The sequence below is a fragment of the Euleptes europaea genome, chromosome 1, assembly GCF_029931775.1.
Source record: "Euleptes europaea isolate rEulEur1 chromosome 1, rEulEur1.hap1, whole genome shotgun sequence".
Classification (NCBI taxonomy): Eukaryota; Metazoa; Chordata; class Lepidosauria; order Squamata; family Sphaerodactylidae; genus Euleptes; species Euleptes europaea.
In genome coordinates this window covers 19,750,743-19,774,675 of record NC_079312.1, presented here as the reverse complement: position 1 = coordinate 19,774,675, position 23,933 = coordinate 19,750,743, and the positions used below count along the sequence as shown (strand labels likewise).

The following is a 23,933-nucleotide window of genomic DNA, read 5'->3' as shown; positions in this document are numbered from 1 at the left end:
CTCCACTCCCAATTTTCTGGCCTTGAAGGGTGGGGGGGAGAATCCCCACCCCAGGACTCCGTATCTCTAATTATTTCTCAGAATCCCACAGCTAGGAATTAAAGTGCTTACGCTTTTCTTTGTTTTGATCAGTACGTTCAGTCTCTCGTTGTTCAGGGATACAAACTGTGCAGGTACCTTCTCGAAACTCAGCAGGTCCAACTCTACAAAGCAGAAAGGGACAAATCTATTGTGAAGGGTTTTTTTGGGAGGGGGAGGTCATTAGGCAACCTCCATTTAGCATTCTGCCGCTCTGGCCTTCTCACATCTCCCGAACAGAAGATCAAGATAGAAACTCCCTGTCAGATAACATTTCCTCTTATCCTGCTACTGTTCTGCCATTCTTATGTGATCTTGTGGCTTTATTTTTGTCAGATACATTTGGTATATTTGCTTTCAACAACATGTTGATAACAATGAGGAAAATGTTCCAGAAAGTGGAGATCAAGGGTTTTGAATCAAATCCCAACACATTCCATACTGTCAGCTCTCCCCCGTCCCCTGCTCATGGCCAAGGGGGACCTGGAAACCCTACAGGGGATACTCAGCTGGTTCGAATGAAAAAGTTCCCAGAAGGAGTAGAAAGAGCAGCTCTCTCCCCAACAGCCTCTTCCCTCAGCAGCCAGCTGTTTACCCTACAACACGGATCCCAAACATGGGGCTGATGGGCACCATGGCACCGGTTGACACTTTTCCTGATGGCCATCAAGAATTTTTTGTAAGTCAGCAGGGTTTTGCCCAGTAGGGCTTCTTATTGGCCACTGAAGATGAAGATGAAGAAGAGTTGGTTTTTATATGCCGATTTTCTCTACCTTTTAAGGAGAATATTGTGACTGGCTCCGTCTCCTTAGGGTTGCCAGGTTCCCCCTCTCCACCGGTGGGAGGTTTTTTGGGTGGAGCCTGAGGAGGGCGGGGTTTGTCTAGGGGAGGGACTTCAATGCCTCAGCGTCCAATTGCCAAAGCAGCCATTTCCTCCAGGTGCACTGATCTCTATCAGCTGAAGATCAGTTGTAACAGCGGGAGATCTCCAGCTATTACCTGGAGGCTGGCAACCCTATGTCTCCTGCAGCAGCCCTTTTGTGGCAGTCGTATTGTGGCTGCACCCACCACGTTGCATCAGAATACCTGCCCACAGGCTCAAAATGTTGGGGACCCTAGTCTACAGGGTCTAAAGAGAAGAAAGCACAAAATGGAAAACTGCAGTTCCTTCTGAACAATGCCAAGATACCCGGTAGCTTCTCCATCTGCTGTTAAATGCACTCACCGTGATCCTTGCAAGTCGCAGTCTCAGGCTTTTTCAGAGCTCTGTTGGCACCTGTGGTACAGGGAAGACAGATCGGCCTGCAAAGGAGGCACATGTTTTTGCGGCTGGCTTGGAAGTCACAGATAGACGTGGGGAGGAGGGCTGTGGGTGGGAACGTTAGAATGGCCCCAGCAAGGATCTCAGGGAAGCGTAACCAAAGCCTGTAGGCATTCCATGACTTCCTGAACATATCAGCTTTCATTTAAAGAATAGCACGCAGGTTTCTAGCCCTTATTGAAGATATGCTGGAAAGTGGTAGGGAGATGCCTGCTGAAACCATACAACCCGGAGGAGTGGCTGAACAAGAATCCTGGTAGATGAGGGGGAGTGGGGGGGCTTCATCATAATTCTGCATAATTCTTTGACCTTCCCTAAGACCAGCAAAACTAGAATGATGCAAAGAAGGCACATGTATGCAACCAGGCATGAGAGGATACAGAACACAGATTTTCTTGGTACAGGGTTGGGATTGCGCAGTAACAGATTTTCCACATTTGTAGCACAGTAAGGCTGTTAAAGATAGGACACTTTGGAGGACACTGATTCATAGGGTCGCCATGAGTTGGAAGCGACTTGACGGCACTTAACACACACACACACACACACATACAGCACAGTAACTGTTTGTACTGCGTGAGAGATACTGAGACATCTGCAAACATACAGTGCAAACCACACATCTCAGAAAATAATTTGTAGTCACAAAAACAGGGCAGGGATAGTTTCATACACACAGAGAGAGTGCCACAGTCCTAGAGTTGCCAGGTCCCTCTTCACCACCAGCAGGAGGTTTTTGGGGCGGAGCCTGAGGAGGGCAGGATTTGGGCAGGGGAGGGACTTCGATGCCATAGAGTCCAATTGCCAAAGCGGCCATTTTCTCCAGGTGAACTGATCTCTATTAGCTGGAGATGAGTTGCAATAGCAGGAGCTAGTACCTGGAGGTTGGCAACCCTACACAGTCCTGAGACTCCCCTATGGCCTCTATTGACCAAGGAAAAACATTATAGAGATCGCTGCAGATCCTCCAACATCTCATCTGCTGCAGGGGTGGGTTGGCCATTAAGGCCACTAGGAAACATCCAGGGGAGCTGAAAGCCTGAGGAGCCATTACCTCCCTCACTGGGGCCACCCCAACCCAGAGCAAAGAGGCCTCACCTACCCAGGTACCTCCTGCTGAGGGCTGGCTGAGCAAGCTCTCCTTTCCTCCTGAGGGGTGGGGCTAGGATCGCCAGGACCCCCTTTGCCACCGGTGGGAGGTTTTCTGGAGTGGAGCCTTGAGGAGGGCGGGGTTTGGGGAAAGGAGGGACTTCAACGCCATAGAGTCCAATTGCCAAAGCAGCCATTTTCTCCAGGCGAACTGATCTCTATCAGCTGGAGTTTAGTTGTAATAGCACGGGATCTCCAGCTAGTACCTGGAGGTTGGCAACCATAAGTGGGTCCAAGGTGAGCTGGGGGAAGGGCCGTCTTCCTGTTCCATTCCCTCCAGCCCTGCTGTGGTGTAAATCTTGTGCTAGATTTTCACTATGGCTGATCTCAGTAGCAAACAGATTCCTCTATAGGGTTGCCAGATCCCTCTTAGTCACCAGAGCCTGAGAAGGGAGGGGGTTTAGGGAGAGGAGGGACTTCAGTGCCATAGAGTCCAATGATAGTTCTTCAGGTGAACTGATCTTTATCAGCTGGAGATCAGTTGTAATATCAGGAGATCTCCAGCTACTACCTGGAGGTTAGTCAACCCTATTTCACTATCATAACATCATTGTTGGGAAAAGTCACCTTGCACATGCTCTAAGGAACTGGGACAAGTTAATTTCCTTTTTAAAAAAAAAAGACAATTCATAAAAACTAAGGAGAAGCACTCTGCTCATCCTCAGAGTCACGCACGAAGCTCTGAGCTCCTTGGAAAAGTGGGATAGGAAATGTACTAGACAACTAGATCAATCCACTGAACTTGGGATGCCAGGATTTTTGAACACAAAACCTTGCAAATCTCCCTGAGCGCCTGTGTCTCAGAGGGCAACAGAATGGAGTCCTTTCACTTCTATATTACCCAAGTTTCCCAGGCCCGTCCAATTCAAGCAGGGAGATGTCATAGTCATAGAATTCCTGGATGCCCTGGGCTGCCTTAGCTCGGACGTTGTATAATTCATGGTCAATTCGTCTCTTTATGTGCAATTGGGTCTTGTCAGCTGCGGGAGAGGGGGAGAGAAAAAAAGAAGCCGCATCAGAATCTGTTTCACTGTGAAATATCCCATTGTTCTCATGAGGAATCTAATTATCTTTGCTACCGTTTTTTCTGCACAACCAGATCCCATGAAGGAGAAGAGTTGGTTTTTATATGACAACTTTATCTACCACTTAAGGGAGACTCAAACCGGCTTACAATCACCTTCCCTTCCCCTCCTCACAACAGACACCCTGTGAGGTAGGTGGGGCTGAGAGAGCTCTAAGAGATATGTGACTAGCCCATGGTCACCCAGCTGGCTTCATGTGGAGGAGTGGGGAAACAAATCCAGTTCACTAGAATAGCTTCCACCGCTCATGTGGAGAGGGGAATCAAACCTGCTTCTCCAGATCAGACTCCACCACTCCAAACCACCGCTCTTAACCACTACACCACGCTGGTCAAAAAGGGTGTACAACAGGAGTCCCCAACATGGTGCCTATCAGTGCCATGGTGCCCACGAATACCCTTCTTGGAGCCCGCCAAGTGTTTTGAGAAAGTGGGCAGGGCCAGGTAGGCTTTTGCCCAACAGGGCTTCTGATTGGCCAATGAAGATCGCATAGGCTTTGCAGATGACTTAAAAGGTGATTTGGCCGCAGTTGCCACCACAGCACAAAAATCTTCATTGTGTGGCTGATGATGTGCTGTGTGTATGTAAGAAATTTTATTTTTAATCATAGGTTCGTTTTAAAAGGCATCCTGTTGAGCAGAGCTTCAGTGTGAAACTGCCCAAACCCCACCCTCCCCCGGCTCCACTCCCAACATCTCCAGATATTTCCTAATCCAGAGCTGGCAACCCTAGCTCAGTTTTGATCAGAAAAATTGAATTGGGGGGGGGGAATCATTCCCTTTTCTCCTACTTCTACTCCAAATGAGTTTGCACTCCTTACCACCACCCCAACCCAAGAAGTTAGAAAGCACGGATATCCTTTCCTTCTTATCCATGCAAAAAACCCTGGGATTTCCGGGGGGGAGGGCGTACCCCACTTTGGAGCACTTTAAACAGAAACCAGGCTTTGGACCAGCTCCCCCCAGGCCTCATGGTAACTTCTAGGGCACAGTCTCCAGAGGCTGGGGATGTGTGATCTGGGGTTGGTCCAAACGTGATTCAGGGATGCTGTTTAAAGTTCAATCATACTAGTATAATAAAGAACCAGGAACTGCAAATTCAGAACTGGGAACCAACTTCAGCTCTGTGGTAAGTAGAAGGAAGGGTGGTGTTCGGGGGGGGGGGATTCCTTTCTTGGTCAATAACCTTCTGGAATTATTACAGAATTTCAATTCACAGTGAGCTTAAAAATTAATGACACAGCACTTTTTGGGTACAAAATGGCCCTGCTAGCATAAAGCCAGGAAAATTGCCTCATACGCTGAGGAAAGCCACACCAATCGTGGATGATATTAGGCTAAACCTGAACCAAGGCACTGCTTATAGGCTATTCTCACATGAATGTTTTCCTGCACCTTCGCTTCCTTACGGTACAGCTCTTTTCTGGAGATTCTGCATGATGTCCTTTTTTCCTACTTCTGTTTCACCTCCATCCCCCCCCCCCCAAGGGGGGAGCTTTCTTGAGATCTCTCTCAAATCTGGCTTGGTACAGTCTTTTTAGAATGGCCTTTGGATGCCGTGTGGATAGGATGATGTGCATTTTTGCATATCCTGTCCATGTTGATGCCATTTTAAGTCCTGCACTCACCATTCCCACACACACACCAGAGAGCTTTTCTTTGTGTGTTTTTTTTAAACTGGGAATGACCAGATTGCTATAGCATTATAACAATCCATTACTAGTTCACAGGATTCTCTTTTTAAAGTAAATTTGTAGCCCTTTTCATTGTGGAATTGTAAGGGTAAAGGCACCTTTCCCCTCATGGCCCCACAACAATAAGGGCTAGGGACTAACATTTTAAAAAAGAAAGCTGGGAACATATACATTGTTCAAATACATTGGTATAATGCTATAAAGTTCTAGCAATTTCTGATTTCTGATTGCAGCAGCAATGAGAGCTTCATGGAGAATCATTTCTGTGTGGAAGCGGCCATGATCGTACTGCTGGTGACCATTTAGATATAGCCATTGTGTTGGGCCTTGGGCTCCCAGCCCTCCAGAAGCCAAAGAGAGACCTAGCTTGGTAGTAGAAAGTGACATGAAGTTGCAGCTGACGTATGGCAACCCCATAGCGTTTTCAAAGTAAGAGACGGACAGAGGTGGTTTGCCACTGCCTGCTTCTGCGTAGCAACCCTGGACTTGCTGGGTGGTCTCCCATCCAAGTACTAACCAGGGCTAACCTTGCTTAGCTTCTGAGGTCTGATGAGATCTGGCTAGCCTGGGCCTTCCAGGTCAGGAGTTGAGCCCCAGCTCATCTCCCTAGAACTCAGTCCAGCATCAAAGCCCATACCAGACATTTTCCTTTTGTTCCTTACCCAAAAAGACTTTCCAGCTGGAACTGTCGTTAAACTTGCTGAAGCAGTGAGCAGCTGTTAGAACCCATGTCTTCGCGATCAAGGCACCCCGACAAGAAGGTTCCATCTGTGACTGTAATAAGAGAGAATGATGAAGATGACTCAGCACTGAGAAATGAAAGCAAGTCTTTACGTAATGCACAGTAAACTTTGGAACTCACTGCCACGAGGTGTAGCGATGGCTGCTAGCTTAGGCTCAAACTAGATGCTATGGCCATTTATGCTTGGTAATTAGCAGTGTGTTCCAGGCTGAAGTGCCCCGCATATTTTTTTGAGTTTTTTAACGTTGAACCGTCATTCAGGAAGTGAATGCGAATCGACAGAGGAACACAGAGATGACAATTATTTCATGACAGATAGGTTTGATGAACTGCAGTTAAGGATTAAGAGAACATGTTAGTTATAATATGGAGTAGAGAGGCTGTGCTAAATGAATGATTACTATGCGAACTATTAATTTGGTGACAGAACGCAATGAAAGTCTAAGCATATAATATTCCTGAATACAGTATAGTTTTAGAGGGAAGGATAGGTTTGAATTAATATGAACAGAATGGAACTGAGAAATAGTATTTAGAATGTAGAATATGGAATTACATGTGGGTATTGGGCGCAGAGTGGTAAGCTGCAGTACTGCAGTCCAAGCTCTGCTCATGAACTGAGTTCGATCTCAACGGAAGTTGGTTTCAGGTAGCCGGCTCAGGGCTGACTCAGCCTTCCATCCTTCCAAGGTCGGTAAAATGTACCCAGCTTGCTAGGGGTAAAGTGTAGACGACTGGGGAAGGCACTGGCAAACCACCCCTTAAACAAAATCTGCCTAGTAAACATCAGGATGTGACGTCACCCCATGACGCGGTGCTTGCACAGGGGACCTTTACCTTTTTTACTGGGAGAAACAAAAGGGTGGGTTGTATGAGGGTTGCATTGGGCACGGGAAAGAATTATCCTGTTATGTTATTTTCCTTTTTATCCCCTTCCCTTTCTTCTTTCTGTATCTAAAAGAAAATTAATTTAAAAAAGGAAGTGAATGCAAAGCCGGCGCATACCTGCTTTGTATTTCTTAACAGCCTCTTTAACGTGACCTTTTGTGTTTGCTCTACCCCCCGCACCAAAGCAGTTACTGAAAGAACCATGAAAAATTACAAACGTGGCTTAGTTACGCAAACAACCATTGCCAATGGCTATGCAAGCGAAGGAGCAAAGGAGCAGGTGAGTGTGTATATGGGGGGGTGGAATTTCTCCTTTTGCATCGGGTCTGTGAATAGGCATTTTAAAGGTCGCATTTTAAAAAAGAGCTTTGAGCGAGCATCAAAACCGACCCTGCAGAAATGGCCTATGACTTTTAACAAACTGGGTCCAAGAGGCTGCAGGGAACTGCCTTTCAAAGAGCCGCAGGGGCCCAATTCTGCTTGGGACTGTGACATGGGGGGGGAGGGGCTCCTGCCTTCCACTTCCACCCTTTTCCCAAGCCAAATGGCCCTGGGGGGGGCATTATTTGCCCTCCTTTTGAAGCTGCACATGGACCCAATTCATTAAAAGTCTGACCATCTAGTTCAGTGGTCCCCAACCTATTTGAGCCTGTGGGCACCTTTGGAATTCTGACATAAGCGTGATGGGTGCCACCACAAAATAGCCTCTACAGAAGGTGAAGCCGGCCACAAAAGGGTGACCACAGCGTACCTTCAGTCACACTGTGGAGATCCTTGTGCTATGGTGGCAGCTGCTGCCAAAGCCAATTTCCAGTGGTCAATCAGAGGCCTTGCTGGGCTGAAGATCTGGCTGGCTCCGCCCACTTTCTAAAAACACTTGGTGGTTATCAGGAAAGGTGCCAGCGGGCACCATGGTGCCCAGGGGGGACCCCAATCTAGTTTGAGCCTTAGATTACATGAAAGGGGATTAGGTACATTTATGGAGGAGAGGTCCATCACTGGCTATTAGCCATGGTAGCTAAATCATGAGAGCCAGCGTGGTGTAGTGGTTAAGAGCAGTGGACTGTAATCTGGAGAGCCGGGTTTGATTCCCCGCTCCTCCACATAAGTGGAAGACACTAATCTGGTGGACCGGGTTCGTTTCCCCACTCCTCCACATGAAGCCAGCTGGGTGATCTTGGCTTAGTCACAGTTCTCTTAGAGCTCTCTCAGCCCCACCTACCTCACAGGGTGTCTATTGTAAGGAGGGGAAGGGAAGGAGATTGTAAGCCAATTTGACTCTCCTTAAAAGGTAGAGAAACATCATTTATGCATGGGAGCTTTACCTGAGGGTTGTTGCTTGCTGGACTCACACTTTCCTATTGGGAATCTATGAACCAGTAGTCTCCCAAGTTCAAACCTTGGCTTACTTTGCAGTGCTCACTGTGAGAGAAAATCACCCCCCAAAAAACCCCAACTGCCGCATAAAAATGCATTTTAAGAACGAAAAACAAAAAATGGAGCAATCTCAAAGAAGGAGGGGGGAGAAATCCAAGCTTTGTTTTTAAAAAGCCTTTATTTTGCTCAGAAAGAGCTCCGTGGAAGCAGGAAGTACTTGCATCCCTGCCTCTTTACATGCTGCTTTGTGACTGGCTGTGTCCAGTGCTTTGCCTTCTGCACGGAGATTTCAGCCAGGCTGAACTCAGGAATAGGGAAGAAGTGGGTTAACAGAGGAATGGGAAGACCCAGATATTGCGAGGGCTGGCGTGTGTTTTCTCATGGAAGGAAAACACATGCATAATTCCAAGGAATATCCGGGACAGACAGGGGGCAAACGTGAGTCCAAGTACCCATGCATAAACAACCAAAATCAGCATATAAAAACCAACTCTTCTTCTTTTTCTTCTTCTAAATGGAACCTCCATGTTCAGTGTACATCTGTATGCCACTAGCTGTGTGGCAACCAGTAGGGTCATGCCTTCGCTCCTGTCTCCCTGATTGTGCAACTTATGGCTACATTAATTTTAATTTTAATGTAATAGGGATTGTACTTTTGGAGAGGAGGGCATTAAATATTATGTCAGGGAAAGGAGCTGGCATTACTTACAGTATGTTGGAGCAATACATGCCATGGTTGCTGTTGACCCCAACGGGCGCTAGCAGAGTCGTTTGCAATACCGCATAGATCCTTCAGATCTCTTGGATCTGAGAGTAATGGGAAAAAAGGAAAGTTATTCTCTACGCATGTTGCTCTTTTACAAGCTGTTCACAGATATCCTTTCCTCAGTCAGTTTTTATGTGTAATCTATTGGATACTGACAACCCGCTGCTCTCCAGAATTTTTGCCAGATTTCTGACAAGTTTTTTCTACTTTAAATGTCACTGTAGCATGGATAAAGCAAGTGCTGTAAAGACATGTTGGCTGCTTACGCATGGCTGTTCTGTCTGGCAATTCTCCTGCGAATGCAGCGATTCTCCATTGTGGTTACACATTATCTTCTCCAGCCTGTGTGGCCAACTTACTCCCGTTCTGAAACTTCCCCAGGTTTTCCCATCCCAGTTTTGTCATGAAAATAATTTAAATTTCGCGGCAATTGCGAATATTTGCCAGTGTGTAATTCAGCGCGCGGGTCGATTCTCCTGCGTCCCGACATGCCCCCATTCGACTTTCCCCCTCCCACTTCTTCTCCCATTTACCTCCCGGATGACCTCAGGAAGATGTCCACCATTGCCTGGAATACCCGGACATTCCACGACTGCTCCTTCATCATTTTTTAAAAACATTTTGACGGTATGTCAGTATAACAATGAATCGACGTGGGATGCGCTTCGGTTTTGTGAAAACACCGCAGTGGCAAGAAACGGTGTGGGTGGGAGCTTTGCCATTGTTCCCCTATACACACACACACACACACACCTCTGCTACAGAAGCAGCTGCTGTGGAGGGTCGCACAATGTGGGAAGGAATGAGAATAGGTCTCCCCCTCTCCCCACCAAGAACAAAGAGGCTGCCCTCCACCAAAGCCTGCTGGAATCCTCCCCCCCACCCCCTGCCCTTGGAGCTCTTTTGCTGCCCGGGGGCACCAGCGCCCGGCCGCGCACCTTGTTGCACCCTACAAGAATCATGATGGCAAGTTGCTTTTTTTTTTTTTTTTGCCAAGGCAGAGAAAGACAGAGTGGAGAGGTGTAAATGCATGCTTGCAAAAAATAAAAAAGAGGAAGTTTTATGTTGATGCGACGGTGTACCAGCATGCTGGTATGAAAAATGTATAGTGGGGAAAAAGAAAGAAAATCACTCAGTGTTAGGTCAACCTCTAACCGGCCTCAGCCAATTACAAAGCGGTGATGAAAATGATGAACACTCCCCTACTAACCTGTGGCACTACACATGGGAACATTCCTCCCTGATCGTTTGCGGGATTGATTCAGGGTGGAGATCACCGTGCATACTTCTTTTTGATCTCGGGGTACAACAGAGTGAGACATGAGAGGGACAAACCAAGGACATCCTAGCCATGTATAAACGACCATTGTCCCTTTAAAATGCCCCCTGTTTTACAGCTTCCCATTCTCAGCCTAATTCCTTCCTTCCTTTGTATGGTGGATGTAGTTCCTGTACGTATGCATTGGAGGAGGGGGGTGAAATGAAGGATTTAAGTACAACTTTTCTCTTTGGAGCCAAAAGATTTCTCCCCCCTTTTATTCATCAAAATGGTAATTTTGTAATCATGATCCTAAAGAAAATTAATGAGCAATCTATTTTGTCTGCAAACTGGGAACCAAATTCAGCCTCCTCCCCCTCCCACCTCTGTCTCAGAGGAACAGTATAGGTACAAGGGGCAAATAGTGGATTGGGGGGGGCGCAGACTGCTACTTAGGGTGGCTAACTTTGGGTTGAGAAATTCCTGGAGATCTATGGGCAGATCGTCAGGAGGGTGGAATTTGGGGAAGGGAAGTTCAGTAGGGATATGATGCCAGGAAGCCCACCCTCTGAAGCTTCCATTTCCTCCAGAGAAACTGATCTCTGTAGCCTGGAGATCACTTGTAACTCCAGGAAAACACCAGGCCCCACCAGAAGTTGACAACCCTTCTGCCACTTGATCCTCCCTCCCTCATTGGTTGCTTATGCATGGGAGCTTTACCCGAGGTTCCATTGCTCACTGAACCCACTCTTTCCCTGTGCGAATCTATCCACCAGCAGTCTCCACGCTCAAATCAAGCAGCATTTGAGTCCCCGTCCCTTGAAATGCTGCTTTGTAATTGGTGTAGTGCTTACAGTGAGAGAAAAGTCCCCATCACCACGGAAACCCAAGTGCTGTGTCAAAAAGCATTTTAAAAACAAAACGGAGCTCTCTAAAAAGAACAGGGGGGTGGGGCAGCAAGCCCAAGCCTCATTTCAAAAACCAATTCTTCTGCTCAGAAAGAACTCGGAGAAAGCAGGAAGCATTTGAATCCCCACCCCTTGACACGCTGCTTTGTAATCGGCTGTAGTGCTTTCTGTGAGAAACCAAGCTTGCGTGTCCCACGCTTTGCCTTTTGCATGTTGATTTCAACCAGGCTGATCTCAGGGGGGATGGAAGAGTCAGGTTATCAAAGGAATGGGAAGTCTCAGGATTTGTGAAAGCTAGCCACAAGGTCATCTCTAATGGATGGAAAACTCTAATGGACAAAACAACTGAGACAGACAGGGCGAAAGTGAGTCCAAGTACCCATGCATAAACTACCATTGTCCCAAGATGGACAGTCAGCCTGCTCTGCTCCTGTTCTCTACAACCTGCATTTGGATCACTCCCTTTCCAAAGGGACAGCCAGTGTGATGTTGTGGTTAAGAGTGGGGGTTTGGAGCAGTGGACGATGATCTGGAGAACAGGGTTCGATTCCCCACTCCTCCACATGAGCGGCGGAGGCTAATCCGGTGAACTGGATTTGTTTCCCCACTCCTGTACATGAAGCCTGCTGGGTGACCTTGGTCTAGCCACAGTTCTCTTAGAGCTCTCTCAGCCCCACCTATCTCACAGAGCGCCTGTTGTGGGGACTGGGAGGGAAGGTGATTGTAAGCCTGTTTGATTCTTCCTTAGTGGTAGAGAAAGTCGGCATATAAAAAAACAACTCTTCTTCTCCTCCTTCGCCTTCTCCTCCTGCCCCGGGCTGTGGACAGGATGAAAGGAAAGAGATGCTCCATTGTAGACGGGGGTGGGGTGGGGGGACAGCAAGGGCCATGGCTTTGCCAGTGGGCTGAGAATCTCCAGGTATTCCCTAATCCAGAGCTGGCAACCGTACCTCAGAGAGACGCTGCATTCTGCCATCTCTATAGCTACCTCCTCAGCATTTCGTGTCCCTTCATTCACACACATGTACACTTTCCCTTGAGTTCAGGAGTGTCCCCTTTCTTGAGCTCCAATGGGTATATCTTTGCAAAACTCTCAGCAGCAATCTCTTTAACCCTTTCCCTGACAATCCTAGTTGTTAATTTTATTGCTTCTTTACATTGTGCTCCCAAGCCAACCCTGCCCCTTCCTTCTCCCATCTAAGCCCATCTGGTCGAGAGACTGTACTCACCCAGAACATCTTCGAAGGCCTTTTTGAGCTCCTTAGGATCAGTCAGTATGAAGACGTGTCTCTCGCCCGCCTTATTAGAAGCCACCTCGTTCATGGCTGCCTGGTCCACATCCAGTCTTCCAATGCCGAAGACATAGATATCTGAATGAGACACATCATGCATCTGTTGGGAGCAAGCTCAGACTCATGAAAGTTTATACTGGAACAAATATTGTTAGTTCTTACAAGGTGCCACTAGACCCCTGGTTTATTCTGTTGCTACAGTCTACCCTACTCATTAAAGAAAGGAAATGTTACTGGAGAGCCCAGAAATAAAAACTGTCAGTTCTCGCAGCTGGCAATGAGGCAAGATGAACCCAATGCATTAGAAACCACGTGAAAGGGATAGAGCCAGTGTGATGCAGTGGTTAAGAGTGGCGGACTCTAACCTGGAGAACCAGGTTGGTTTCCCCACTCCTCCACATAAAGCCTGCTGGCTGACCTTGGGCCAGTCACAGTTCTCTCCGAACTCTCTCAGCCCCACCTACCTCACAAAGTGTCTGTTGTGGGGAGAGGAAGGGAAGGGGATTGTAAGCCACTTGGAGACTCCTTAAAGGTAGAGAAAAGCGGGATATAAAAACCAACTCTTCTTCTCCTTCTACTTGACTTCTAAACATCAACAACTTTGGGGAACGAATTCCCGTCTTATATTTATCCCATCCTTCCTCCAAAGAGCTCAAAATGGTATATATGTGGTTGTCTCTTCCTCTATTGTCATCCTCACAAAAAGATCCTGTCGTGAAGATTAGGCTGAGAGATGGTGATTAGTCAAAGGTGATTCAACAAGCCTCATGGCGAAGTGGAGATCTGAACTCGGATCACCCCAGTCCTAACTAGACACTCTTACCACTACATCACACACTCCGTGAACAAGCAACGAGCTTCCCGCATGAGGGCATTTTGGAGACCCAAGTCCAGTCCAGCAGTGTGCCGTGGGTCTGCCTGCCTGCTGATGCCTCCTCAGATGAGAAAGAGACGGAGGGAAACAACCCCAGCCCTCAGATGCTGCAGGATGACCCACCAGACAAGGCAGAGACTCTGTCAGATGTGGGGGGGGAGGGAGGGGGGAGAGTCTCAGGCAAAAGTCAGCATACCACACCCTCAGTCCTGCAGCCCAGACCCAAAACTGAAGTAGAAGCACGACAGCAGCTAGCCTCATCCCCGGGGCTGCCAGAACCTGTGGAACACCAGAGAAGAAGGACACCGAGGGAGCTGCAGGACTGGCACCGTAGTGCACGGATGGCAGCCCAGCACCGGTCAACCTCTGCCTGTGAGCTTGTGTCACCCCAGGATCAGGGCTGACAGCCAGGAAGGCTGCTCAGACACTGCTGAGTTGCACCTGTCCCTGGAGGACTCAGTAGGTTGATGAGGTGCACCTGCTCCCAAATAATTCAGCAGGGGTTTCCTGATAAAAGCAGCCAGGATAGGGTGAACCAGTGTGGAAGTAACCCATCTACAACACTCCTATGCCTGTTACTGGTTCTTTGACTTGTTCCCGACCTCAGTGTGTTTGAGTTTCTGGACTGTGCTGTGGCTTGTGTGCTTTGGATTTGCTCTTCTGGTGTGATGCTTGGATTTAATCTGAATACCTGTGTTTTGACCTTGGACTGTATTTGGACTGTGGTTGTTTATGCATGGGTACTTTCACTCACGTTCGCCCCCAGGCTGACTTGGTTGTTCCTTGGAGTTATGCATGAGTTTTCCATCCATTAGAGATGAAATTGCGCCCAGGCCTTGCAAATCATGGGTCTTTCCCTTACTCTTTAATCCAGATTATTCAATCTCTCCTGAGATCAGCTCAGGTGAAATTTCAATGCATAATCCAAAACCTGGGACACGGAAGCTTGGGGGTGACGTTTTTCTCCCACAGCCAATTAAAAAGCAGTGTTTTAAGGGGCGGGGACTCAAATACTTTCTGCTTTCTTGGAGCAGACTCACACAGGTCTTAAGGATTTTTAAATGATGCTTGGGTTCCCCCCATTCCTTTTAGAGAGTTCCGTTTTTGCTTTCCCCCCCAAAAAAATGCAAACATAGCACTTGGGTTTCCACGGGGGGGGGATGTTTCTCTCACAGTAAGGACCACAGCCAATTACAAGGCATTGTTTCAAGGAGCGGGGACTCAAATGCTTCCTGCTTTCTCGGAGCAGACTCATACAAGAAAGGATTTCAAGGGGCGGGGAGACGCTTCCAGATTTGAGCTTGGTGACTTTGCTGGTGCATAATAATTTTTGGATTCACTATAGAAAAATGTGGGTGGAGCCAGCATTGAACCCCAGGTAAAACTCCCATGCATAAACAACCTATGACTGTTGTCTCTCACCTCACGTGCCTGCTCTCTCAGACCCACCTACCTCATGAGGTGTCTGTTGTGGGGAGGGGAAGGGAAGGTGATTATAAGCCTGTTTGATTTTCCCTTATTTGGTAGAGAAAGTCACCATATAAAAACCAACTCTTCTTCTTCATCCTCTTCTATCTCCTCCCACTCCCCAAGTAACCCTTGCTCTATGCCTAGGAAGGCAAAAAACCTCCAGGTTCCCTGGCCAATCTGGCCTGGAGGAAAATTGATTCCTGACCCCAAAGTGGCGATTGGCATTACACTGGGCATGTAAGTAAATCGATACCATCACTTTGCATGATCTGGACACTATACTTCTGTTGATACAGCCCAAAATCACATTTGCCTTTGTAGCAACCACATCACACTGCTGACTCATGTTCAGGATATGGTCTGCTAAGACCCCTAGAACCTTTTCACACACACTACTGCCAGGACAAGTCTCCCCCATCCTATAATTATGTATTTGATTTTTCCTTCCTAAATGCTGAACTCTACATTTATCTCTGTTGAAATTCATGTTGTTAGTTTTAGCCCAGTTTTCCAGCCTATCAAGATCATCCTGTATCCTGGCTCTGTCTTATACTGTATTTGCTACCCCTCCCAATTTAGTATCATTTGCAAATTTAATAAGAATCCCCTCTATTCCTTCATTCAAATCATTTATAAAGATGTTGAACAAAACAGGGCTCAGGACAGATCCCTGAGGCACTCCACTAGTCACTCCTCTCCAAGAGGATGAGGAACCATTAACAAGCACCACTGGGTGCAATCTGTTAATCAGTTACCAATCCACCTAACAGTAATAGGATCCAAGCCACATTTTACCAACTTGTCAACAAGAATATCACGTGGAACCTTATCAAAAGCCTTACAGAAATATTTCCACACTGAGCTTCCTTACCCTACGTGGGACCGGCATCAGAATTTTACCCTTGGTGTGATATATAATGTAACCTACAATTTGAACATGAAAAATGTGTAGAAATTTATGCAAGATGCCTTCTGAAGGACTGAAGAAGGATTGTTAATTAGCCAAGAATTTGAAACGGCCGTATCCTCCATTGCTAGTGGCATCCGTCATACTACATGACATTTGTCTGCGAAAGAAGAATTTTTGTACTCAGATTTGGGACAATTGAGAATATTTATGAAAGGTTTTTGTAAGTCCTATTGTATATATTGTCCTATATTGTATGTTATTGCACGTATCTATTTATAAAGTATTTGCACTTTATTTAAGCAGTGTTTCGCTCCTGTACTAATTTCCAAATCATCTGATATCTGTACAGTTGTGTCTTATTTCTTCCCCAGCCTCCAGGTACTAGCTGGAGATCTCCCGCTATTACAACTGATCTGCAGCCGATAAGAGATCAGTTCACCTGGACAAAATGGCTGCTTTGGCAATTGGACTCTATGGCATTGAAGTCCCTCCCCAAACCCCGCCCTCCTCAGGCTCCCCCCCCCCAAAAAATACCTCCCGCCGGGGGCAAAGAGGGACCTGGCAACCCTAGTTACAAACCTCCAGGCGGGGCCTGGAGATCTCCCAGAATTACAACTGATCTCCAGACTGTAGAGATCAGTTCTCCTGGAGAAAACGGCTGCTTTGGAGGCTGGCTTCTATGGCGTTAGACTCTGCTGAGGTCCCTCCCCGCCCCAAATCCCACCCGCCCCAGAGTCCACCCCCAAATTTCCGGGAATTTCCCAGCCTGGAGTTGGCAACCCTACGGGGAATGAACCTGTGTGCAAAGCAGGTGCTCTTTCCAAGCGCTCCCAAGGCATCCCCTGCCGGTCTTTATGAGAAACTAGGCTTACACGGGGAGGGGCTTTCCCTCAGGTCCGACTGGACATACGTTGCTCTGACAAAGTAGGCTTTATTCAACTTACCCAGATAGTCTTTGCGGTTTTCTTTCACGTTCAAGAAGTCTTCTATCCTCCGCACAGCAACTTTGGGGGAGCCGCCCATATTGGACTTCCCTAAGAGAACGCCCAAACAATTTAGCAAAAGGGATGGTATTTCTCAACCCGCCCACAAGGGTGCCATGAGGTAAATGGTTAAAGGCTGAAGGCTGCCATGAAGTAAAGGTAACCGGTTAAGGGCTGAAGTCTGCCATGAGGTAAACGGTTAAAGGCTGAAGTCTGCCATGAGGTAAATGGTTAAAGGCTGAAGTCTGCCATGAGGTAAAAGTAATCGGTTTGAGGCTAAAGTTTGCCATGAGGTAAATGGTCAAAGGCTGAAGTTTGCCATGAGGTAAATGGTTAAAGGCTGAAGTCTGCCATGAGGTAAATGGTTAAAGGCTGAAGTTTGCCATGAGGTAAATGGTTAAAGGCTGAAGTCTGCCATGAGGTAAATGGTTAAAGGCTGAAATCTGCCATGAGGTAAATAGTTAAAGGCTGAAGTCTGCCGTGAGGTAAATGGTTAAAGGCTGAAGTCTGCCATGAGGTAAAAGTAATTGGTTAAAGGCTGAAGTTTGCCATGAGGTAAATGGTTAAAGGCTGAAGTTTGCCAAGAGGTAAATGGTTAAAGGCTGAAGTCTGCCATGAGGTAAATGGTTAAAGGCTGAAGTTTGCCATGAGGTAAATGGTTAAAGGCTGAAGTCTGCCATGAGGTAAATGGTTAAAGGCTGAAATCTGCCATGAGGTAAATGGTTAAAGGCTGAAGTCTGCCATGAGGTAAAAGTAATCGGTTAAAGGCTGAAGTTTGCCATGAGGTAAATGGTTAAAGGCTGAAGTCTGCCATGAGGTAAATGGTTAAAGGCTGAAGTCTGCCCTGAGGTAAACGGTTAAAGGCTGAAGTCTGCCATGAAGTAAATGGTTAAATGCTTAAGTCTGCCCTGGCTTCTGCAATATGGAAACACACAAGCTTTTCCCACCTCCCCTTCTGCCCCTCACCATCCGTCAGCAGAATGATGGCGTGGCGGATTTGATCCCAGTTCCTGCTGTTAGCTGCTCGGTGGTTGATCATCATACTGTAGACAGCCATCAGCGCTTCCTGGATGTTGGTCCCTGTTGCATTGCCATGATCTGCAAGAGGGAATGAACAGACACACACACACCCCGGCTGAGTTGTACGTACTTACACTTTGCCACCTCCCAAACGTGAGACGGCACACGAAGCAGATTTTTTAAAAATGGCAAACAATAAATATTTTTAAAGCCAACAACATTAAAACGAAGAGAAGTAAATCAGGAGCAAGACAGAAATACAAAAATAAATAAAGGCAGCGCTGAACGACGTAGAAGTTCAGAAGACTGAGGAATGGGAACATGGGGGTTGCCATCATGTCAACAGCATAACGTCATTTCCAGCTTGAACCCTGAAGTGACACCACACTGCTCTAGGATTCAGCAGGAACTCTGTGGTTTGACCACTGAGTTTCTGCTGAATCCTAGAGTGGCGTGATGTCACTTCCAGGTTCACCCCATGCTGCTGATGTGATGGCAATATCGCTTCTTGGCCTTTTGGCTAAGATCAAGTATAGTGTAGTGATGGCAATATTTCTCCTATTTCCCCCCCTTGCCAGCCTACCGAACGGTAGCAAGGATTGGGGGGCTGCCAGTGGGAGATCTCCTGCTGTAGCAATAGACCTGGCAACCCTAGAACTATGAGGCCATTTACTCAGTGTTAGCATACGAGCCTGCCCCCCCCTCCCGGACGGGATCCGGCAACCCACTGTGCTGACACTGGACTACTCCGCTGGCCGCGCGCCCGCCCCAAACGCTACTGGACGGCCGCTGCGCGCTCCGTCATCACGGACTCGGCCGCTCCTGCGAGCGCCGTGCAGCTAGCAGTTAGGAAGCAGATGCAGGGGCAGCCTCCGGTGAACCAGAGGGAAGCCATGTTCCTGTATAGGCTCTATTCCAGCTGCAGCCATGTCAAGAGAAGCAGAATGTCAGGAAATCAGTGTCAAGCAACCCCCCCTTGCAACATCCACCGCTTAATGGGTCATCAGCAGCAATCCAGATATCATGATGAGTCATTCCTCCACCTCAGCAGCAGCGACCCCAGGACGTTTGCACAGATCGCTCCCATTGTTCCTGAATGCTAATCTCGTCAGCAGAGAAGTTCCAGTTGCAAAAGCCATTGGAATTAGAATAGATTTCCAAATTCTCACTACCCTGCCCCGGCAGCCACAGCTTAATCCTTTTGTCACCTTTTGTCACCTGGGGACCTAGGAGGGGTGCAACCCCTCTCCCTGCCCCCAGAAAAACAGTATAACTGGGGTGCTCCCCGCCCATTCGCTCTCTCTCCCTTGGGCCTTCCCCTCCATACTGCCTGGCACTCTGCCAGAGGGGGTGTTCATGCTTGGACACCTAGCCCCCCCCCCCGTCCCCTTTTTATCCCCCAAAACTGCATGGAATTCAGGACGGACAACTAATCTGCAAGAGAGGTGCAGTATATTTCCTCCTCTGCCTGCCACATGGCAAAAGTCTCTTTATTCCTCTCTTTGATTCCTAGACTGTGTATGTTGTGTGATGTGTATGTGTAGTTTTGTATGTGCGTGTGAACATATAATCTGAGTAAATTACTTTTAACCTAATTCCATTGCTTCTGCCTCTTTACTGGTCATGGTATGGACTCTGGTAGATAAAGGTTGCATCCCAGCTCAAGTTATGCCCATTGCCGGTTATTGATTCTCTAATTCCCCCATATAACAATTTATAACCGGGCATTTTGGCTAACATCAGGGTCAATTTTGATGCTCGCTCAAAGCTCTTTTTTAAAATGCGACCTTTTAAATGCCTATTCATGGTCCCGACACAAAAGGAGAAATTCCACCCCCACCCCCACTCGCCTGCTCCTTTGTTCCTGCCATTTGCATAGCTAATGTGCGGCTGTGATTTTGCATGCTTCCTTGAGGGGATTCTTTGAGGCGGGGGCGGAGTAAACACAAAAGGTCAAGTTAAAGGGGCTCTTAAGAAATACGAAGCAGGTATGCGCCAGCTTCGCAGTCACTTCCTGAATGACAGTTCAGCGGGAAAAACTCAAAAAAAATATGCGGGGCACTTCAGCCTGGAACACGCTGCTAATGACCAAGCATAAATGGCCTGAGAGTTTAGCTCAAATGTCCCACACCATACTCTACCATGACAAAAGGCTTCCTGGGCTGCTGTGATTTAGAGCAGTGCTGTTCACTAGCTGCAACCTTGTAGAATGCAACTTTATTACCTCCCTCTGCAGCCCAAAATGCCACCCCAAATTAGGGCTGTCAACTCAGGGAAATTTCTGGAGATTTGGATAGGGAGTCCAGGGAGGAGAGAGTTTAGGAAGAGGAGGGACCTCAGTGGGGTGCAACGCCACCCTCCAAAGCAGCCATTTTCTCCAGGGGAACTGATCTCTGTAGTCTGGTGATGACCTGCAATTCCCAGGGATCTCCTGATCCCATTTAGAGACTGGCATCTCAAGTCCATCCCTAGTCCTTTCCCTAAACCCCAACTCTTTCCAGGCTCCACCTCCCAGATCTCCAGGAATTTCCCAGCGCTGAGTTGGCAACCCTATAAAATTAGCTACTTCCTCCAGGCACCCCTCGAATCAGGACCTTGCCCCCAGAGGTCCTTGCAATATCGCAGGTGCTTTGTGGGGTGATGTCCCATTTCCTGGTGGGTGGAGCTCTGGATGGAGCACAGCCCTGATTCTTCAGTGCCCTATTTAGACCCACAATTATCCTTGGAGCTAAAAAGAGGAGGAGGAGAAGACAGAGAAGAAGGAGGAGTTGGTTTTTATATGCTGACTTTCTCTACCACTTAAGGGAGAATCAAACCAGCTTACAATCACCTTCTCCTCCCCACAACAGACACCCTGTGAGATAGGTGGGGCTGAGAGAGTGTGACTAGCCCAAGGTCACCCAGTTGGCTTCATGCGTAGGTGTGGGGAAACCAATCCGGTTCACCAGATTAGCTTCCGCTGCTCATATGGAGTGGGGAATCAAACCCGGTTCTCCAGATCAGAGTCCACCACTCCAAACCACCACCACTACACCACGCTGGTGGTGTACAACCGAGTCCTGTTTTGCTCCTTTCATCACCCCTACAGTTAGAAGGGGGACAAGGGGAGTTACAGAAGAGGGGAAGGAAGGGAGCCATGATGAGGTGGGATCTGTGGACATCCTATATCCAAGCCTGCATAAAATCCTGCAGCCAGGTTTGGCAATGCTGCAGTTAATGGGTGCTCTCAAACCACCCCCCAGGCCTTGGATTTTAAAATAAAATTAGAACCCGCTGCTAGTAGCCCTAGAGGTCTGGCGGTACCTTCGTATTTCATTTCATCCCTCATCTTTTCGATAACCAGGTCTGGGTCTTCAGCAATATCATCAAAGGTGTCGACGATCGTCAGGGGCTGGCTGGCATAAGATAATAGGGCGAACCTGATGGGCATTTCGAAGCTGGCAATCTGGAAGCGGGAACGACAGAAGGAGCACTAAAGTGAAGGAGGATGAGGGGAGAAAGGAAGGGATAGCTGGAATCCTGTGAGTTGTGTGTGTGTTATGTGACATCAACTTGCTTCCGACTTATGGCAACCCTATGAATTAACGATCTCCAATCATTAACAGCCTTGCTCAGGTCTTGAAAACTAAAGGCAGTGGCCTCCTTTATTGAGTCAACCCATCTCATATTGGGTCTTCCCAATATGACTCTGATCTGGAGAACCGGGTTTGATTCCCCACTCCTCCACATGAGCGGCGGAGGCTAATCTGGTGAACTGGATTTGTTTCCCCACTCCTACACATGAAGCCAGCTGGGTGACCTTGGGCTAGTCACGCTCTCTCAGCCCCACCCACCTCACAAGGTGTTTGTTGTGGGGAGGGGAAGGGAAGGTGATTCTAAGCCAGTCTGAGTCTCCCTTAAGTGGTAGAGAAAATCGGCATATAAAAACCAATTCTTCTTCTTCTTTTTCTTCTTTCTTTTTTCCTGCCGTCTAACTTTTCCTGGCGTTATTGTCTTTTCCAGTGACTCTTGTCTTCTCATGAATTGCCTTCTCAGTAGAAGAAGAAGAGTTGGTTTTCATATGCCGGCTTTCTCTATTACTTGAGGGAGACTCAAACTGGCTTACAATCACCTTCTCTTCCCCTCCCCACAACAGACACCCTGTCAGGTAGGTGGGGCCGAGAGAGCTCTAAGAGACCTGTGACTAGCCCAAGGTCATCCAGTTGGCTTCGTGTGCAGGAGTGGGGAAACAAACCTAGTTCACCAGATTAGCCTTCGCCGCTCATGTGGAGGAGTGAGGAATCAAACCCTGTTCTCCAGGTCAGAGTCCACAGCTCCAAACCATTGCTCTTAACCACTACACCACGCTGGCTCAGTATGTATTAAATATGATGAAATGTCACCTCCCTTGGAGTGACCTTCTAGATTTGTCTCCTAGAGAGGAAAAACTGTTCTCTGGTATTCCTGCACAGCAGGCTTTTTTAGGGTTTACCCCATTAATCAGAGGCTTTATTTCTTTAGAATATATTTATGCCGCATTATCAATAAACAGATAATGTGATAAGCAAAAGCACAAAACAATGCATGACAAAACAGGGCAACACCAATGAAGGAACACTTGAAACAAGTAACGTCACATGTTATGAGTAGGGTTGCCAGCTCTGGGTTTTGGGGGCGGAGCCTGAGGAGGACGGGGTTTGGGGAGGGGAGGGACTTCAATGAGAGTTCAGTCGCCAAAGTGGCCATTTTCTCCAGGGGAACTGATCTCTATCGGCTGGAGATCAGTTGTAATAGCAGGAGATCTCCAGCTAGTACCTGGAGGTTGGCAACCCTAGTTATGAGAGAGGCTGTGGCTCAGAGGCAGAACAGCTGCTTTGTATGCAGAAGGGCTCAACTGCAGCCCCAGGCATCTCCAGATAAAAGGACCAGGTAGTAGGGGATGTGCAAAACCTCTTCCTGAGATGCAGGAGAGCTGCTGCCAATCAGAGTAGACAATACTGATCTCGGTAGGCTATTGGGCTGACATAAGGGCTGACGTGTTGAAATCAACAAAACAGTCTCAGATCAACCTCCGAAGACCAAGCAAAACAAAAAGAACATCTCTTCCAAGAGGCAAACCTTTTCACTTCCTAGGTAACCTTATGACTTCACCTGTCTGCCCATGTGCCATGCAATCTCATCATTGTGACTGACTGATAAATAAATCTGGTTGCCTGAGCAGGATCTGCCCTGGACAGTCCTTAGATGGGAGACCACCAAGGAAGACTCAGTTTGCTATACAGAGGAAGGCAATGGCAACCCACCTCTGCTCATCTCTTGCCTTGAAAATCCCATGAGGTGCAACTTCATGGCATTTCCCTAAATTGGTTGCGACATGATGGCACTTAATTATTATTCATTAATGCCTGAGTCATCGGGGCCAAAGTGGATTTTAGAAATTCCAAGCTCTGTTTTCAGGGCAACCAGTTAACAAGACAGCACTAGCTCAGATATGTTCTGGTGCCTGATTCCACATTTCAAAGCCATACACCACAAAACATGCATTTAACACATTTCCCCCTAATCACTACAAAAATCCCCTGAGATCTGTAGTTCTGAGAGGGTTTGGAAAGTCTGTCACAATGTTCTCATTCCTCCCATAAGGCTTTGTTAGCCACAGCGCCTTTGAAAAAGCCACATCGGCTGTCCGCACAAATTCTAAACTGATTTAACGGTAAACATGATCTGAGGTAACTCGAAATCAACACTGTACCTAGCAAATCCGTTTGACTATAGCCTTGCACACAAGATGTTGTGCATACTGGCGATTCACACAGAAGAGGAAAGGGTATGAGGGCCCCTAACAACACATAGTTGCCTCATGGGGGGCACAGCGCCTACACGGATACAAACTTTATACACATACGCTGTGCCCCATATTTGGAAACCTCCATAAAGTAGTGTCAAGCACAGGCATGTTCTAAAAGCAGCTCCAATCACAGTGACAGAACCTATGGATTTTCAGTAGGGCACCACGACTGTGTCAGGAAAATATGTGGGGTCAGGGCCAGGATGCTCATTTCCACATAGAATCATAGAGTTGGAAGGGACCACCAGGGCCATCTAGTCCAACACCCTGCACAATGCAGGAAATTCACAAC

At 47.6% G+C, this 23,933-nt stretch overlaps 1 protein-coding gene across 1 annotated transcript in view; it reads right to left on the bottom strand.

Annotated features, from left to right (window-relative positions):
- C2 (complement C2) overlaps positions 1–23,933 on the bottom strand; it is a 47,335-nt gene that overhangs the window by 4,236 nt on the left and 19,166 nt on the right. Inside the window, exons 7-13 of the mRNA XM_056844632.1 lie at positions 21,118–21,259; positions 17,761–17,892; positions 16,756–16,845; positions 12,495–12,635; positions 3,390–3,528; positions 1,304–1,380; positions 112–203 (exon numbers count right to left, since the gene is read on the bottom strand). Coding sequence (XP_056700610.1) covers positions 112–203; positions 1,304–1,380; positions 3,390–3,528; positions 12,495–12,635; positions 16,756–16,845; positions 17,761–17,892; positions 21,118–21,259 — 813 coding nt within the window. The remainder of the gene's footprint in view (positions 1–111; positions 204–1,303; positions 1,381–3,389; positions 3,529–12,494; positions 12,636–16,755; positions 16,846–17,760; positions 17,893–21,117; positions 21,260–23,933) is intronic.